This window comes from Bufo bufo, chromosome 1, assembly GCF_905171765.1.
Source record: "Bufo bufo chromosome 1, aBufBuf1.1, whole genome shotgun sequence".
NCBI lineage: Eukaryota > Metazoa > Chordata > Amphibia > Anura > Bufonidae > Bufo > Bufo bufo.
Window position 1 is genome coordinate 408,418,629 of NC_053389.1, and position 18,344 is coordinate 408,436,972.

Below are 18,344 nucleotides of genomic sequence, written 5' to 3' on the forward strand. Positions count from 1 at the left end.
TTGTAAATGGCACAAAACTATGTAGAAGACTTTAAACTCGCCAAGATTGAAATATTACAAAATGACTGACAAGCTGAATGCCTGGGCAGGTAGGTACATGGGCAATATACTTGTATTGTAATAAAAGTACAGCTATAAATTAAATGGAGTACAATGGAAAATAACGGGGCAAAGTAGCAGCACTCAATGTCAAGCAGAAGCTGCAAAAGCAAAAAGAGCTACCCCAGAAAAATATTACTATGTAATAAATAGGGCATCTCAAATTAAGTATTATTGCAATATAAATGCAATAAAAATATGTGTCCCTTCTTATACACACACACAACATTTTCCTCTCTGATAGCGCCCCCTGCTGTCTATCCTTCTGGTCCACCTTGTTCTGTATTCAGTGGTGGACTAACACGCTCAGAACAGAACTACATAGCTGGATCTCTCTCTAGACAGTGGAGAAGTAAATGGTGGGGGTATTACATACCATATGTAAGGGACTATTTTCTATGCAGGGGAGAAAGAGGTTAACAAGAGCTAATTGCAATACATCCTGGTGCTTAATGATTTACAGCCTACCCTCCGAAAGACTGGATAAGAGAGAGTGAACCTGTGAGGCATGTTAAAATACTATATAATAATGTAGCTACTTAAGGTTCAAATTTGATTTGGTCTTAAATCAGCTTTAAAATTTGTTCAGGAGAACAAAGAAGGGCAGGAGAATGAGCAGTCACATAAGCTCTCTGATGGATTTGTCACAGAACAGCTTTCTGCAGCTTTTATGTACTGTGAAGCACAGAAGCTGCAGAAGGCAAACTCTGCCTTCAAGTGTACACAATGTAATGAATATATATCACCACTATGCTTACATTGCGGATTTCTGAGTCTGTGAGCCTGTATGTTTTAGTTTTTCTGAGTACATCATGATTTGTGTGTGTAGCTTGCTTCCAAAGAGGTTAATAATGTAAGAAACGCCTCATCTGCTACTTTAAGATAAATTACATAGCAGTACCTTTTTGCTTCACAAGGGTTTCCACTTCTTGTCTCACGCTGTCGCTCCAGTGGGTGATATCTACATGCAGGGAATAGTCGCAGCATGCCTTTCCATCAGCCCACTCTCTCCACTTCTCAAAAGCTTCAGTGACACTGGATTCTGGTTCTGGGATGACGTGGTCAACTAAAAAGAAGCAAAAAACAGAAATATCTTTTGGCATGTGTTCTTCATTACCACTTATCATATTTTAAAAAACACTGATACACAAAATAGCCAAGCGCTCAGCTATTTTACACATATTCACCGTAAGCAAACATATTCACTTGGGCCGAGCTTGCATGTTTAGCTCAGTAGTGAGGGCAGGGGGGAATCAACCACCGTGGCAGCAGCTTATCTTCTACAGGAACAAATAATCAAGCATGCTGAAATCCAAAATGTCTGATCTCTCCCCAACCCCACCATCTGTCATCAAAAAGAATTACGAAGCCCATGTAGATGTGAATTGGTCGCCTATCCTGCCAAACTGGCCCAACTTTTATCTAATGTGTATGGCCAGATTATCACCATGTTGATGCTATTTTTACCATAGGCAGCATGATACAGCAACAGGTCCCCCATTTACCATAAACTACCATATAGGTCTCTTCCAATACACAAATAGGGAGAGACCCGTCAATCAACTTGTGCCAGTTGGGCAAGAAGCAGAAGTGAGGCGCCTAACACACACTTATTCCTGAGCTTGGTACTTGGCTTCAAAGTAAAACAGATTTTAGTGTAATCAGGAGGCATGTCGCTTAAAATGGTTGTCTAATCTGAGACATTGGCGATAAATCGCTAGGATATGGCACCAATATCAGGTTTGGGTCCCACCTCTGAAGCTGATGAAGGAGATTTTTTTAGTCATATGGGAAAAAACAAACAAAAAACTTACGTATCATGGTGGTTCCTCCTGCGATAGCACCTTTGGTCCCTTGGAAGAAATCATCTACTGTTGTCATTCCTCTGTAGGGCATCTGTAAGTGGGTGTGTACATCAATCCCTCCAGGTATCACCATCTTTCCATTTGCTTCAATGGTTTTTACACCTCCTGGCACAATCAGGTTATCTCCAATCTGCCTGTAATGTAGAGAGATAAGAGACTTTCAGTAACCTAAAAGTGTAATTTTTAGACATGGTCAACTTAAAATCAACAATGTGGGATGAAACAGTGCTCACGATTAAGAAATTATTCCATTCAAAAATGCAAATCATGCTCAGCAACCCACAAGCAGGCTTCTCAATGTCTAATTATAAAGTGAAAATAAGTGAAAATACTCTTTGGATTTGCCATAAATACAAGGTCACGATGGTGAAGTCTAATTTTAGACCACCACTGGATTGGCTCTATAGATGTTTAAACCCCTTTGGCACTACTTAGAGAGGCAACATTCCAAGCAAACTGCCACGCAAGGACTTGGGCTTAGAATAAGACGCCTTATTTAATTCAAGAACTGTCACAGTTTCCCGTGGCCAAAATCTGGGGTTTTAAAAGCTACTGCCCAGCTGATGGTTGGGCTGATTCCATTAAAAAAAAAGGTTGTGATGGTGAGTCAGCCTCCTTGAGCAGAGGCAGACTGGGGTGCCTGGGACCCACCAATAAAACTCATTTTGGGTCCCCAATGCCCAGCTATATGGAAATACTACCTGCTCAAATAATGGCAGCAGCAGCAAGATGCTCAAGATGATTAAATATGGGGTCCCTACTGCGACTTCGAGAAGGCAGGTCCCTGGGTAAAGAGGATACTGGCTGGGGGTGGAGGACTTGGGGGCTCACTGTAGCTCACCTGTTCTCCTATGGGCCAGTCTGAGCTTGTCCTTGAGGACATTATTTAAGAAATTAAATCCTGTAATGCTAAATTTATGTGTGCAGTAAAAGGAGCAAATATACAATATTAAATTTTTGGGGTCTATGTAAAACAGGATCCACCATTGACAATAGGTAATTGTCAAATCTGGCAGAACAAAATTTGATGACCAAATTTCCTTTAAGCAATTAATTTTGGTCATGAATGTATACAGTACATGTACTGGTACTGTATACAGTCATGACCAAAATTAATTGCTTAAAGGAAATTTGGTCATCAAATTTTTTTCTGCCAGATTTGACAATCACCGATTGTGAATGGTGGATCCTGTTTTATCTATCATTCTAATCCTGCCTGTAATGATATCGCCTCTGTTTATAGATAAGAAGGTAACTGCAGTAAAGTGATCTGTACAGATGTGGCACCTATTATTAGGCTTAGTGGCCAATTTGAATAATGTAGGATTTTCTAGTTTTAGTTTAAAGGGTTTCTACCACCACATTTTCACCTATTTAGCTGTCAGACACTAGCGATCTGCTAGTGTCTGCTCTACCTAACCATGCTATTGTAATCCCTTTCTGTGCAGCGGTTACCCTAAAAAACTTAGTTTTATTGGTATGCTAATGAGCCTCTAGGTGCTATGGGGGCATCTTTTCAGCACCTAGAGGCTCCGTCCACTCACTATTTCCGCCGCCCAGCCCGCTCCAGCCCGCCCCTCTCCTCTAGATTGACAGCCCACTCGCGCCTGCGCCGTGTGCTTCTGTATTCGGCACAGGCGCAGTGACTTTTGGACTGCTTCCTGCGCCATAATTGGCGCAGTGAAGATGCCGGCCGAGATGCAGAGAAGTAGGCTGTCAATCTAGAGGAGAGGGGCGGGCTGGAGCGGGCTGGGCGGCAGAAATGGTGAGTGGACGGAGCCTCTAGGTGCTGAAAAGACGCCCCCATAGCACCTAGAGGCTCATTAGCATAGCAATAAAACTATGTTTTTTCGGGTAACCGCTGCACAGAAAGGGATTACAATAGCATGGTTAGGTAGAGCAGACACTAGCAGATCGCTAGTGTCTGACAGCTAAATAGGTGAAAATGTGGTGGTAGAAACCCTTTAAATATAGTGATATGGAAAATTAAAAAGAACATCAAAAATTCTTTAAAAATATGTTAAACATAAAAAAACGGGTAATTTTCTGATGGCAAATTTCCTTTAAAGGGTTTCTGTCACTAGAATTTTCAGTATTAAACTGGCTGAAATTAGCGATGTGCTAATGTCAGCTGCACCTAATTCTGCCATTCTAATGATTATCCGTGCCCCCGTTACTGTAGAATTCTTACTTTTATAATATGTAAATGAACCTCTAGGAGCAGGGGAGGCGTTGCTCCTGCACCTAGAGGCTACCATCTCCCACCTCAAGTCACGCCTTCCAAGTGTTGATTGACAGGGCCAGGCATCGTTCGCATCCTTTTGTCTGCCTTGTGCCCTGGGGAAATCTTGCGCCGTTCGGTATTCTGAGCAGGCACAGTGAGGAAGCTGGCAGCCTGCGAGCGTCCTTCCTTTACCGCGCCTGCGGAGAATACCGAACGGCACGAGATTTCCCCAGGGCACAGGGCAGGCAGAAGGATGCGAACGATGCCTGGCCCTGTCAATCAACACTTAGAAGGCGTGACTTGAGACGGGAGCCTCTAGGTGTATGAGCAACGCCCCCCCCTGCTCCTAGAGGCTCATTTACATATTATAAAAGTAAGAATTCTACAGTAACGGGGGCACGGATAATCATTAGAATGGCAGAATTAGGTGCCGCTGACATTAGCACATCGCTAATGTCAGACAGTTTAATACTGAAAATTCTAGTGACAGAAACCCTTTAAGTTACTAAGATGCTACAGGTGCCAATGATGCTTTTGTATATCTCCTGGTATTTGTCTCAGATCTGACAGGTTGGTTAAACTTCTGGGATTAAGAAAATTGACTTCTACTATACAGTGTTAGCCAATAGTCTAGGTAATTTATTTTTATTGTGTTGGATGAATATAAAAAAAAAAAATGCAGAAACTTGAGACATTTCAGAAACCAAACAACACCCTGGGGCTTCTCTACAGCGGATGTGGATTTCAGCTCCAGCTTCGGAGAGTATAAAGATGTGCAGCTGTTCTTCTGTCTTTGGCTGTAAGGACCTTGTGATCCCTCTGTGATCCCACTCACGTCCTACAGGTCTCGTTAGAAATGCAAGGTTTTTTTTAAGCAGAGTTTTAAAAGAGGCACATTCCCCAATTCTAACATGGAGAACAATATAAGATCTGTAGTGAAGTGTATATTACATATGATTTTTACAGTGGATTCCAGGTACCTGGCATTGACCTGTCACATTGAATGTGGTGTTTGAGCTGCAGGCAGCATGTTATAGTGCAAGAGATGCTGAGCTGATTGATATATAGGATTAAGATGAATTATAACCTGTATTTCATTGATTAAAATTCCTGCTCATTCTGGGCTTTGAAGTCAAGGAGCCGGACCCATCAGTGATGACCGCCTTCCCTCTATGACAGTGTATACAGAGATACCTGTCAGTCATTGATCAATCTGCTATGCTCCTCCTGTAGGACAGCTGGAGATAGCGTTTGGCAGCTGGGGCCCCACCTATCAGATACTTAGCCCCTATCCTGTGGATATGGGATATATATTCATATTCTGTGAACACCCCAGTAATTGTTAGAGTTAAAGACAACCACAAAGAACGTCTCTCGCTTTGGAGAACCAGACAGGCCCATGCACTACATGGACACTCAGCCCACCGATAATTTATATACCATGTACTCCTCGCAGGTTAAGCTTATGGATAACTTGCCAAGATAGATTCTGTCCCATGAGATGTGATTAAAACATCTGAGATTTTTTAGGGATGATAATGTACAAATTAACTGATGAATACACATACACATTATATAGTTTGTCAATCCCACAGAAATCAGCAAGTGTGAGTGACATACATCTAAGGCTACTTTCACATTAGCATTTTTTGCAGATCCGTCATAAATCCGCAAAAACGCTTCCGTTACCATAATACAACCGCATGCATCTGTCATGAACGGATCCGGTTGTATTATGTCTTTTATAGCCAAGACGTATCCGTCATGAACACTATTGAAAGTCAATGGACAACGGATCCGTTTACTATTGTGTCAGTGAAAACGGATCCGTCCCCATTGACTTACATTGTGTGCCAGGACTGATCCGTCTTGCTCCGCACCACATCGCGGACAGAAAAACGCTGCTTGCAGCATTATTCTGTCGTGATGGGAGCGCAACCAAATGGAATGGAATGTATTCTGGTGCATTCCGTTTTGTTCAGTTTTATCCCTATTGACAATGAATGGGGACAAAACTGAAGCGTTTTCTTCCGCTATTGAGATCCTATGATGGATCTCTATAGCGGAATTGAAAACGCTAGTGTTAAAGTAGCCTTATGTGTACGGCCATCTTAAGAGAGAAACTACTCTATCTGAAATTGGACCATTACCCAGTAGCAATGAGTTACATGGTAAAATAGCAAAACTGTAAAAAAAAAAATACAGGCAAATGCTATTATAAAACAAGTTTCCTAAAAACCAATAACTAAGCAAAGAAATAGCAAGAGAAAAGAAAACTATATAATCTACAGTATGTCTAAGCATTGAAAATGCTATCGAGAGAAATGCATGATTTCATAAAACTTACTTGATAAGGCCATCTTCCATGTAGATGTCTGCATAGAAAGACTGGTCATCATTCACTATCCGACCTCCTTTGATCAGAAGACGATCACTCTAAAAAAATAAAAAAATAAGGTTTCAGTTACAAAGGCCCATACTACAGCTCGTCTGCATGGGACTGCTGTGGACGCAGCCTGAGAAACGTGGAAGGAAGATCCCAGCATCCATATAGTAAAATTCTTTAAAAGTCTTTATTTCATCCAAGAACAAACATCCATTACAGGTAGACTGTGCACAACCCACTCGTTCTGGACACACTACCTTACTCATGGTTGTAAATGTGAATCCCTACATATAATACTTATATGCGTGCAATTCATATTGTGGCGGGGTCACATGTGAAACCACACATGATAACTATTAATGAAGTTCAAAAGAAAATTAACCCCATAAAGGCTCCATGCAAACAAGCAGGTGTATAGAAATAATTAAAACCGAAATTGCATGTATTAATTAATATAAGATTTAAAAAAAAAGGCTCATAATGACTATAGATAATTAACAATGGAGAATGAGGTCATGCTCGCAGCTAAGACCGGCAGGAAAACAGCACTTTAAAGGAAAACATCCAAAATGTTTCGCTGTTCAACATGTTATGTCTGAAATCTCTACCTCTCAAAGGGACGCCAATCATTCAATGCCTTGCACCCCAATTGTGTTCCTTGATACTATCCAAGGTAGAATGACGTAGCATGATGTTCTGTCTGCCAATCATGTAACTTCCTTTACTGATTGTCCCTCCCCCTTAGATAGAGGGTGACAGGAATTTTATTGAGACCAGCAGAGTTTAGGGAATTCTGTGCGCATGTGCCGCTGAAACCAGGTGCTTGCTCCAAACCACCACATGCTTTGTCAATAGGATGGGGCAATCAATTGAAGAGGTTGCATGATCAGCAGATACAATTTCTTGAATGCCGAACTTGTGGCCACATGCATGCTTGCTGACCTGGCACACTCTGTCTAAGGTGTCAGGACAGTCAGTGAAGGAGGTCACATGATTAGTAGACGGAAAGTCATGCAGCATCTTTGTACCTCGGATAGTTACTATTATGTGACCTCAGATCTGAAAGAGGAGTTGGAGCCCAAACATTATTATTAGTAATTTATGGAAACATTTAGTAATCAATGGAAGATGTAAAGCTCTTTATGCACTAAATTCCCCCTAGTGGTAGCTACAGGAAAGTGAGGGATTCATGTTGGGAAGAGAAGTTATGTACTGCCCACCACCCTACTTCTACAGCAGTTGCGTGGTCTGCCTCTATGGTATGCCATGCTTTATGGGACCAAACAGTGTACAACAGTAGACTAGCAATAGATATGCGAGTCCCAAGACCATTGAGTAAAATTCAATGAACATTCAATGAGTAAAAAGCACTTCTGTTAGGAGACAAAGAGCTTGACAGCTCAAATTCAGCTCCAGTAAAAGAGCTTATTCAATGGAAAGTGAGGAATAGCAGTCTCACTGCATATATTCGACTCTGGTGTATTTAAAGGACCTCATGTGTTGAGATACTGTACATATAACAATCAGTCAGAGCCCATTAAATATTTTTTTTCAGCATAGTTAAAAGGATTATGCCATGATTGATGTAAAAAATGAAAAATCAGACATCATGTAGTACGTGACAATCGCTTTCTAACTGCTAAAACCAGTCCTATACCTCATATGGATCCAGAGCTCCCCCATTCGTTGATCCAGTGGCTTTGCTAGATTTTATTCAAGCTAGCAACTCAAGGCATGTGTCCTTTCTGTTGCAGCTGTCTCCCTATCACAGCTAAGGGGGCATGTCTTTTCGGCTGCAGCTCTCTCCCCCTGTCAGCTTCTAACAGTAGATCCGGCTGGTGGCAGTTGAAGGATGGAACAGAGCATGTACGACAATATCAGGAGGTGGACGTGCACATTACATACTGCTCACAGCAGTATTCATATGTAAACTGTAATCCTTAACCTCTTCTTAACTTTAGTTATAGTAGCGCTATCCCTTGTACTACTACTTACTATCAACCTCCTGTAGCAGGCAGAGCGGCCGGCAGCTGTAACGTCACTCCCTCACGTCATGTGCCTGCTCCACCTGCTTCATTAATGAAGCAGGCGCGTGATGTGAGCGACGTTACGCTGCCGACCCTTTGCCTGCTACGGTACGGGAGCTTGATAGTAAGTAGTAGTACACAGGATAGCGCTACTGTAACTAAAGTGTCATCCACAGATCCCCCTCCCCATAACCGTGCCATCCACAGATTTCTTATTTTCCTCTTCAAAAACCTAGGTGCGTCTTATGGGGCGAAAAATACGGTAATAAACAGCAGGTGGTGCCATAATAATAAAGTAAATAGAATACCTCACAACTGTAAATTACAAACGCAACTAGTTTTCCATGCTGAATTATATTAAAATAACATTTAAAAAGGACCTTTCAACGCTCCTGACATGCCTATTTTAATAGCTTCATGCATTCACCATGTAATAACAATTCTGGAACATCTATTCTTATGGCTCTATGTTGTGCCATTCCTGTATTATTTCTACTAGAAGTTATGAATGAATTGCTAGCAGTCTGCAGTAAGGGTACAGAGGGGTGGTAACCAGTTGGGGAGGGGGGGTGTACCTGCACAGTCTGAAAATGGCAGCACTGATTGGATAGAGTGAGTCTGTGCAGGTACATACCCCCAACTGGTTACCACCCCTCTGTACCCTTACTGCAGACTGCTAGCAATTCATTCATAACTTCTAGTAGAAATAATAAAGGAATGGCAGAACATAGAGCCATAAGAATAGATGCTTCAGAATTGTTATTACATGGGGAATGCATAAAGCTATTAAAACAGACATGTCAGGAGTGGTAAATGGTGGCTTTGAGAAATCTGTGATTCACTCGATCCTCTATCTCCATCCTCTCGATCCTCCACTATGAATTTATGTTAGACTTATTTTTGATAACTAAACCTAAGTTTGCACAGTGTAAGGAACAGACAGGCAATCCCCAAGACATGAAGTTGGGCAGGCACACAACCAGACTTCTCTTGGTGTATGCATGGTTAACCTGTCACCATACAAATGGTATCTAATCTTCAGGCATCACACTACAGAGCAGGATATGCTGATCATGCCGACTGCAGACACCTTGTTTATCATGACAGGTTCCCTTTAAAAAGGAGGCTTCTGCCTGTATAGAAGATATTGTCTGATTGGCAGTTGATGTTAGAAATAGGTATATGAATTGTTTCCTAAGGCTTCATTCACAGAAGAGTTATGAAATCTGGCATGCTGTTTTCTTCTGGAGAGCCCACTGGAGTGGATTTCCATCAGCTGCCCATTGACTACAATACGATCCAACGGCGATCTGGCCGGTGTCTGGCATAAATGCCGGCTTTCAGCCCGAAACAGTCTACCTGAATAGGCTGCTGGATATCATAAATCTAGTGTGAACCTAGCATGAGCAATTGATCAATAACTCATAGTTGTTAAAAACCTGGATTATTTGAATTGTCCTTAAGAAACTTTATTTAATTCACATTAAAATTTCTCAGCATTTCCAATCAGTCTTAAAAGTTCAGGACTGATCTTTCCTTTACTTCCAGGAGAAAATATAGGCCTCTTACTAATCAAACATCTTCACTGCAGCCTTTAGGTAGAGTCAGAAAACTGTCACTGAAGAAAGGAGGCAGTGACATGACGAAACCAGCTTATATTTTTAGGACATTTTTTGGAATTTATTTCCTTGGGAACCCTTTCGGTTTTGCAATGATAATTATCTTCATATGCTATCTGCCTTCCCTCTCTTCCTGTGTAATGTTTATGGATCTGTTAATTCTGGTACTTGCTTTGTGATGAAGATTTGCATATAACTATATAATTATACGGTTAGACCACAGCAGAAGCCCATTTCAAACTTTTGGTAGCCTGGAGAGAAGACATTTTGTGGACTTCAAAAAACAAAAACAAAAAAAAAATTATGAAAAAAGAAAGACTCCTGATCTGTGCTTTTTCCAACCTAGATGTATGTAATCAATTGACAGAAATGTTATCATGATACACACGACAGTAATGATGGCTCAAAGTTAGGAGAAGCCAATCTTAGCAGCATAAGAGCAGATCTGGTGAGATCCTTTAAGGAGTCATGCACACAGCTGTTGCTCAGCCGTTCCATGCATTGGGGACTGCAATTCGCATTGTATATATTTCCTAATGCTACATCAGAATATGGAACAAATTTATCATAGAAAAAGTTGAATGTTCATCCACATGTCCTAGTGTCCAATAAACATACTGAGAAGGGCCCCAGTGTTGAGGAAACGTAAAAGGAGATATGAGAGAAATAGTTATAAAGTCCTCTAAAGTTCTCTCATATCTCCTTTTACGTTTCCTCAACACTGGGGCCTTTCTCAGTATGTTTATTGGACACTAGGACATGTGGATGAACATTCAACTTTTTCTATGATAAATTTGCTCCATATTCTGATGTAGCATTAGGAAATATATACAATGTATGTACATACTGTATGACAGAGGTGAAAAACCAACGTAGAGTCTGCTAGTATACACATTTTTGGCAGACAAGATTCAACCTATATTGTTTTTAGTTTTCATTGAAAAATTATTTTTTAATATCTTTTAAGAGGTTTTATATGTACATGTGTAATTGGTAGATATAATAAAAATGTGATGTTCATAGTCTCCGGGTGGTTACAGATAATGAGTGCCTGCCGTCACTAGTTATATAATGAGCTCAGATATGCGTCCTCACTGATCCCCCAACACTCCAATCAATGGCCAGTGCCCTGCCCCAGCCAGTGATTGGCTGAGCGTACCTCTGCTGGCATTTCCAGTGTGTCAAGGAGAGCAGCGAGGACTGGAGAAGCAGTGGGTTCATATCTTAAGCCCCTCGGAGCCCACTGCTTGAAACCCCTGTGAGTGCAGCACCTTAAGCTACTCTAAGCCTACTGCTTAAAACCCCTTTGAGTGCAGCACCAAGTATGTGGAAATCTATAACAGGTATATGTATGAGATTGTCTGCTATGTCAGTGGTGTGTTTGTGATTTGGAGACACTTCTCCCGTAATCAAATTTTAAATTTTTCTTCTCTTGTAAAAACACTGGCATATAATATGTTGAATCATTTAATTTTTTATAAGCTACTTTATAGGCTATACAATGAGAAGAAAAATGTAAGAAATACCTGGTGGTGCCGACTACTCCACCTAAATATTGGAGTGGGCACATTGACCTAAACTGACACTCATTTAACTGCATTCCTTCCTTTTGTACACAGTGCCCAATAGCCGTTCTGTAGACATGTAGGCTCTTTCATCACCTTATATGGTTATCCTTACACCCACGTCATGGCATGGAAAGGTTTAACTTAGTACATGTGTGCTTTGACATTGGTCTGTGGGCATGGAGGCAAGAGACAGGTCTCTGATTTAACAACATGCATGGCACATCCTTTGTCCTTATAAACAAATACGTCTTTGATTCCCCCTCAAGTTCTGACACTATACAGAGCTGGTCATGCTGCAAAAAAACTTGGAAAAGTTAGCTGACTCCAAGCAACAAACCAAACCTTTGTGCTCGAAATCCAGTGATTTTCGCATTTCAAGTGGGCGGATAGAAGCCAGGGATTAGAAAAGATTACAGCCAAAGAAATATACAGCTTGACGTCTTACTTAATATACTCTTTCTGCCAGTACATAAGATGAATGTGCAATGATCACTTATAGAATACCATATTACAGTCCTGATCAAAAGTTTAAGACCACTTGAAATATGGCAAAAAATCATATTTAGCATGGCTGGATCTTAACAAGGTTCCAAGTAGAGCTTCAACATGCAACAAGAAGAAATGGGAGTGAGACAAAACATTTTTTGAGCATTTAATTTAATGAAAACAACGAATAAACTGAAACAGGCTGTTGTTTTTCAGCTAATCAAAAGTTTAGGACCACACCTCTAAAAAAAACTCAAAACCCCCCTAAAACAGAAATCCAACTTCCAAACATGAACTCAGTAATGAGTAGCTCCGCAGTTATTGTTTATCACTTCAAAATTCGTTTCGTCAGGCTTGATGCAAGCGTTTCCATGAGGTGAGTGGGAACATTTCTCCAAGTGGTGAAGACGGCCACACGAAGGCCATCTACTGTCTGGAACTGTTGTCCATTTTTGTAAACTTCCCTTGCCATCCATCCCCAAAGGTTCTCAATTGGATTTAGATCAGGGGAACACACAGGATGGGCCAAAAGAGTAATGTTATTCTCCTGGAAGAAGTCCCTTGTCCTGCGGGCATTGTGTACTGTAGCGTTGTCCTGTTGAAAAACCCAGTCGTTACCACACAGACGAGGGCCCTCAGTCATGAGGAATGCTCTCTGCGACATCTGGACATAGCCAGCGGCCGTTTGACGCCCCTGCACTTCCTGAAGGTCCATTGTTCCAATGAAGGAAAAAGCACCCCGGACCATTATGGCGCCCCTCCACTGTGGCGCGTAGAAAACATTTCAGATGGGATCTGCTTGTCATGACAGTAACGTTGGAAACCATCAGGACCATCAAGGTTAAATTTTTTCTCATCAGAGAATAAAACTTTCTTCCACCTTTGAATGTCCCATGTTTGGTGCTCTCTTGCAAAGTCTTTGTTTTTGAAGCCCTTCAGTCTCAGATGCAGTCTGATGGTTATGGGGCTGCAGTCAGCACCAGTAAAGGCCTTAATTTGGGTCGAGGATCGTCCAGTGTCTTGACGGACAGCCAATTGGATCCTCCGGCTCAGTGCAGAGGACATTTTTTTGGGTCTTCCACTTGACTTTTTTGTTCCATAACCCTCAGGATCATTTAAGAAATTCCAAATGACTGTCTTACTGCATCCCACCTCAGCAGCGATGGCTCGCTGTGAGAGACCCTGCTTATGCAGTTCAACAACCCGATCACGTTCAAAAAGGGAGAGTTTTTTTGCCTTTGCCATCACAACATGGGACTACCTGACAGAAAATGACAATGAATCCACATCTTTGCACAGATTCGGCCTTTTAAAGGCATGTGGTCCTAAAATTTTGATCAGCTGAAAAACAGCCTGTTTCAGTTTATTCGTTGTTTTCATTAAATTGAATGCTCAAAAAATGTTTTGTCTCACTCCCATTTTGTTGCATGTTGATGCTCTACTTGGAATCTCGTTAAGATCCAGCCATGCTAAATATGATTTTTTTTGCCATTTTTCAAGTGGTCTTAAACTTTTGATCAGGACTGTATATCACAAATCCAATAAAAAAAATTAAAAAATAATCCAATGTATTAACCTAGCTTAGAGGGACAGATATACTATACCACATAGGATGTGGCATATGAAGAAGAATGGCATGCAGGTTGTAGGTTGAGATCACCAAGCCCAGTAAAGGATTGCACTGTGGAGAGCTGCCTAAATTTGAGAAATCTGTTGTACTCTATATATGGGTCTTATTTGGACGCCCCAATTACAAGCATGGCTGTCAGGGTGTAACATTCAACCACCTTCCCATCATCCATTTTAGAAGAGCAGTATATGAATGGTGATTGTACTAGTCAGTTTTTCATAACCAAGAGCACCACAAGTTGGGGACTTCTGTTGTAAGGTTTGCCTATGAATGTTTTCCCAAATATGTGATCCATCTGTTTGTAATTGTACCAGAGTCATGTTTTTAGCTCTGTTTAATACAAAATTGTACAATACTTGGGCTCTCTTGGCAACTAAATTATTGAAAAACGTCTGTTATATTGAGTACTTGAATAGTAGTCCATGCAGTAAACATAAATGATTCCCAGATGACCTGCTCTAAGATATACAGTGGGGCAAAAAAGTATTTAGTCAGCCACCAATTGTGCAAGTTCCCCCACTTAAAAAGATGAGAGAGGCCTGTAATTTTCATCATAGGTATACCTCAACTATGAGAGACATAATGAGAAAAAAAAAAAAGAAATATCACATTGTCTGATTTTTAAAGAATTTATTTGCAAATTATGGTGGAAAATAAGTATTTGGTCAATAACAAAAGTTAATCTTAATACTTTGTTATATACTGTACCCTTTGTTGGCAATGACAGAGGTCAAACGTTTTCTGTAAGTCTTCACAGGGTTTTCACACACTGTTGCTGGTATTTTGGCCTATTCCTCCATGCAGATCTCCTCTAGAGCAGTGATGTTTTGGGGCTGTCGCTGGGCAACACGGACTTTCAACTCCCTCCAAAGGTTTTCTATGGTGTTGAGATCTGGAGACTGGCTAAGCCACTTCAGGACCTTGAAATGCTTCTTACAAAGCCACTCCTTCGTTGCCCGGGCGGTGTGTTTGGGATCATTGTCATGCTGAAAGACCCAGCCACGTTTCATCTTCAATACCCTTGCTGATGGAAGGAGGTTTTCAATCAAAATCTCACGAAACATGGCCCCATTCATCCTTTCCTTTACAGGGATCAGTCGTCCTGGTCCCTTTGCAGAAAAACAGCCCCAAAGCATGATGTGTCCACCCCCATGCTTCACAGTAGGTATGGTGTTCTTTGGATTAAACTCAGCATTCTTTCTCCTCAAAACACGACGAGTTGAGTTTTTACCAAAAAGTTCTACTTTGGTTTCATCTGACCAAATGACATTCTCCCAATCCTCTTCTGGATCATCCAAATGCTCTCTAGCAAACTTCTGGCACTGTAGGATTTGAGTCCCTGGCAGCGTAGTGCGTTACTAATGGTAGCCTTTGTTACTTTGGTCCAAGCTCTCTGCAGGTCATTAACTAGGTCCCCCCGTGTGGTTGTGGGATTTTTGCTCACCATTCCTGTGATCATTTTGAGCCCACGGGGTGAGATCTTGCGTGGAGCCCCAGATCGAGGGAGATTATCAGTGGTCTTATATGTCTTCCATTTTCTAAAAATTGCTCCCACAGTTTATTTCTTCACACCAAGCTGCTTGCCTATTGCAGATTCAGTCTTCCCAGCCTGGTGCAGGTCTACAATTTTGTTTCTGGTGTCCTTCTACAGCTCTTTGGTCTTGGCCACAGTGGAGTTTGGAGTGTGACTGTTTGAGGTTGTGGACAGGTGTCTTTTATACGGATAACAAGTTCAAACAGGTGCCATTAATACCAGTAACTAGTGGAGGACAGTAGAGCCTCTTAAAGAAGAAGTTACAGGTCTGTGAGAGCAAGAAATCTTGCTTGTTTGTAGGTGACCAAATACTTATTTTACCGAGGAATTTACCAATTAATTAATTAGAAATCCTACAATGTGATTTCCTGTATTCTTTCCCCCCATTCTGTCTCATCTTTTTAAGTGGGAGAACTTGAACAATTGCTGGCTGACTAAATACTTTTTTGCCCCACTGTACAGTAGTGGATCACATGAACACATGTAGTTTCTAGAATTTTCGCCAATATAGATTACTGCATACATAGAGATGCTTAGCTGATGGCAGCTTATTTTAATAAGCCATTATAGCATGTTAATTTGATAGAGGGAGCTCCTTAATTGGCCCCCTTAACAGCAGCCTAAGACCATATCAAGCACAGCTCTCAGGCTTGGAGAACTGCCTATGTTAACTTGAAGCAACCACAAACTGATTTTAATTTGAGTCATGTAATTCCTTATTTTCCAAGCTTGAGAAATTCAAAGGCTCCCCCTATAATTATTGTTGAATGTGGCGGTTTTCAAGTTTATGGAGGGAACTGAAAACGGAGGTGGACGATCTCTTAAAAAAAAAAATAATATATAAAAAATATACAAAAATAAAAAGTGATTACAACATAGTCATGTTGATTAAAGCGTTTCTACCACTTCGTTTGGACATATTTAGCCGTCAGACACTAGCGATCCGCTAGTGTCTGCTCTACCAAACAATGCTATTATAATAGCTTTTTGTGCAGCAGTTTCCATAAAAAACGAACTTTTATCAATATGCTAATGAGCCTCTAGGTGCTATGCGGGCGTCTTTTCAGCACCTAGAGGTTCGGTCTACCTTCACAAAATGCCGCCCAGCGTGTCCCTCCAGCCCGCCCATCTCCTCTGGAATGCGATCCTCCCTCTGAGTCAGCGGACGAATTCTCGCGCATGCGCGTCTGTCTTCGGCGCAGTTAATGTCTGACCGCTTTCTGCACAGACATCTCCACTGCGCCTGCGCCGATGACATCATAGTGCTCCGAGGAACAGGCGCAGTGGAGATGTCTGTGCAGAAAGCGGTCAGACATTAACTGCGCCTGCGCCGAAGACAGACGCGCATGGCGCATGCGCAAGAATTCGTCCGCTGACTCAGAGGGAGGATCGCATTCCAGAGGAGATGGGCGGGCTGGAGGGACGCGCTGGGCGGCATTTTGTGAAGGTAGACCGAGCCTCTAGGTGCTGAAAAGACGCCCGCATAGCACCTAGAGGCTCATTAGCATATCAATAAAAGTTCGTTTTTTATGGAAACGGCTGCACAAAAAGCTATTATAATAGCATTGTTTGGTAGAGCAGACACTAGCGGATCGCTAGTGTCTGACAGCTAAATATGTCCAAACGAAGTGGTAGAAACCCTTTAAGACCACGAGTATCCTACATGCCATACTGTACCTACTGAACATTCAAACCGATGAAGGGAACCACAGACAGCATGAAACACCAACAGGCTCCCTCAGTACAAAGAATTCTATTTTACATCATTTTAAACAGAGCCAGGCAAGGGGGCACCATTTGCCTAAGCCTGGTCCACTAGTAAACAATATTGGCAGCAGTAATTCGCCCTTGTTTTCTTTTTTTCATAAAGTACAGTAAATGATTCTGTGGTCCATTGTCACTGCACTTTGCTCACATGCAATGCATTTATCTCTCCTCGATAGCTAGAAAAATGGACTTGTCAATCAAAATAATGTACTATATGATTATATGGAAATAATCACTTTTTTATGCATGTAGTTTAATTAAGAGGTTCTCTGATACTTGGAACAGGCCATCAATGTTTGATCAATGGGGATCCGACCTTCTGGACAGCAGTTTAGCACAATTAAAGGTCCATAGCATTGTTTACACCAGCAACTGTTCCTGGTACAGTAGCTTGTCCCATTCATTTGAACTCAATGAGCTGCAAGCACTTCATTGTACTGATCTGTGGGTGTCCTAGAGGTCAGATTCCCATCATTCAAAGGCTGATGGCCTAAGCAATGCTTGAATGTGTTATCTGACTGGTTACAATTTTAAAAAAAGGCTTAGAATGGTGTAAAAGTAAAGTAAACGTCATACCTTACTGATCTCCACTGTTCTCATTCCAACAATACTTCTCTCTTCCTGGTCCCTTTACACACTCAGAAATTGAACTCTCAGCCACTTAAAGTGTTTCTACCACTTCGTTTTCACATAATTAGCTTTCAGACACTAGCGATCTGCTAGTGTCTGCTCTACCAAACAATCCTAATATAATAGCTTTTGGGGCAGCCGTTTCGCTAAAAAAAGAACTTATATTGATATGCTAATGAGCCTCTAGGTGCTATGGGGGCGTTATTAGCACCTAGAGGCTCGGTCTACCTTCACAAAATGCTGCCGCCCAGCACGTCCCTCCAGCCCGCCCATCTCCTCCGGAATGCGATCCTCCCTGTGAGCGTATGTATTCGGCGCATGCGCAGTGAATGTCTGACCGCTTCCCTGCTCAGACATCTCCACTGCGCCTGCACCGATGACGTCATAGTGCGCCGAGGAACAGGCGCAGTGGAGATGTCTGTGCAGAAAGCGGTCAGACATTCACTGCGAATGCACCAAATACATACGCTCACAGGGAGGATCGCATTCCGGAGGAGATGGGCGGGCTG

General features: G+C 41.8%; 1 protein-coding gene across 2 annotated transcripts in view; it reads right to left on the reverse strand.

The window, feature by feature from the left end:
• DPYSL3 (dihydropyrimidinase like 3) overlaps positions 1 to 18,344 on the reverse strand; it is a 133,637-nt gene that overhangs the window by 23,208 nt on the left and 92,085 nt on the right. For both annotated transcript variants that reach the window (XM_040406266.1, XM_040406274.1), the window contains exons 2-4: positions 6,536 to 6,624; positions 1,914 to 2,098; positions 1,001 to 1,165 (exon numbers count right to left, since the gene is read on the reverse strand). In XM_040406266.1, coding sequence (XP_040262200.1) covers positions 1,001 to 1,165; positions 1,914 to 2,098; positions 6,536 to 6,624 — 439 coding nt within the window. The remainder of the gene's footprint in view (positions 1 to 1,000; positions 1,166 to 1,913; positions 2,099 to 6,535; positions 6,625 to 18,344) is intronic.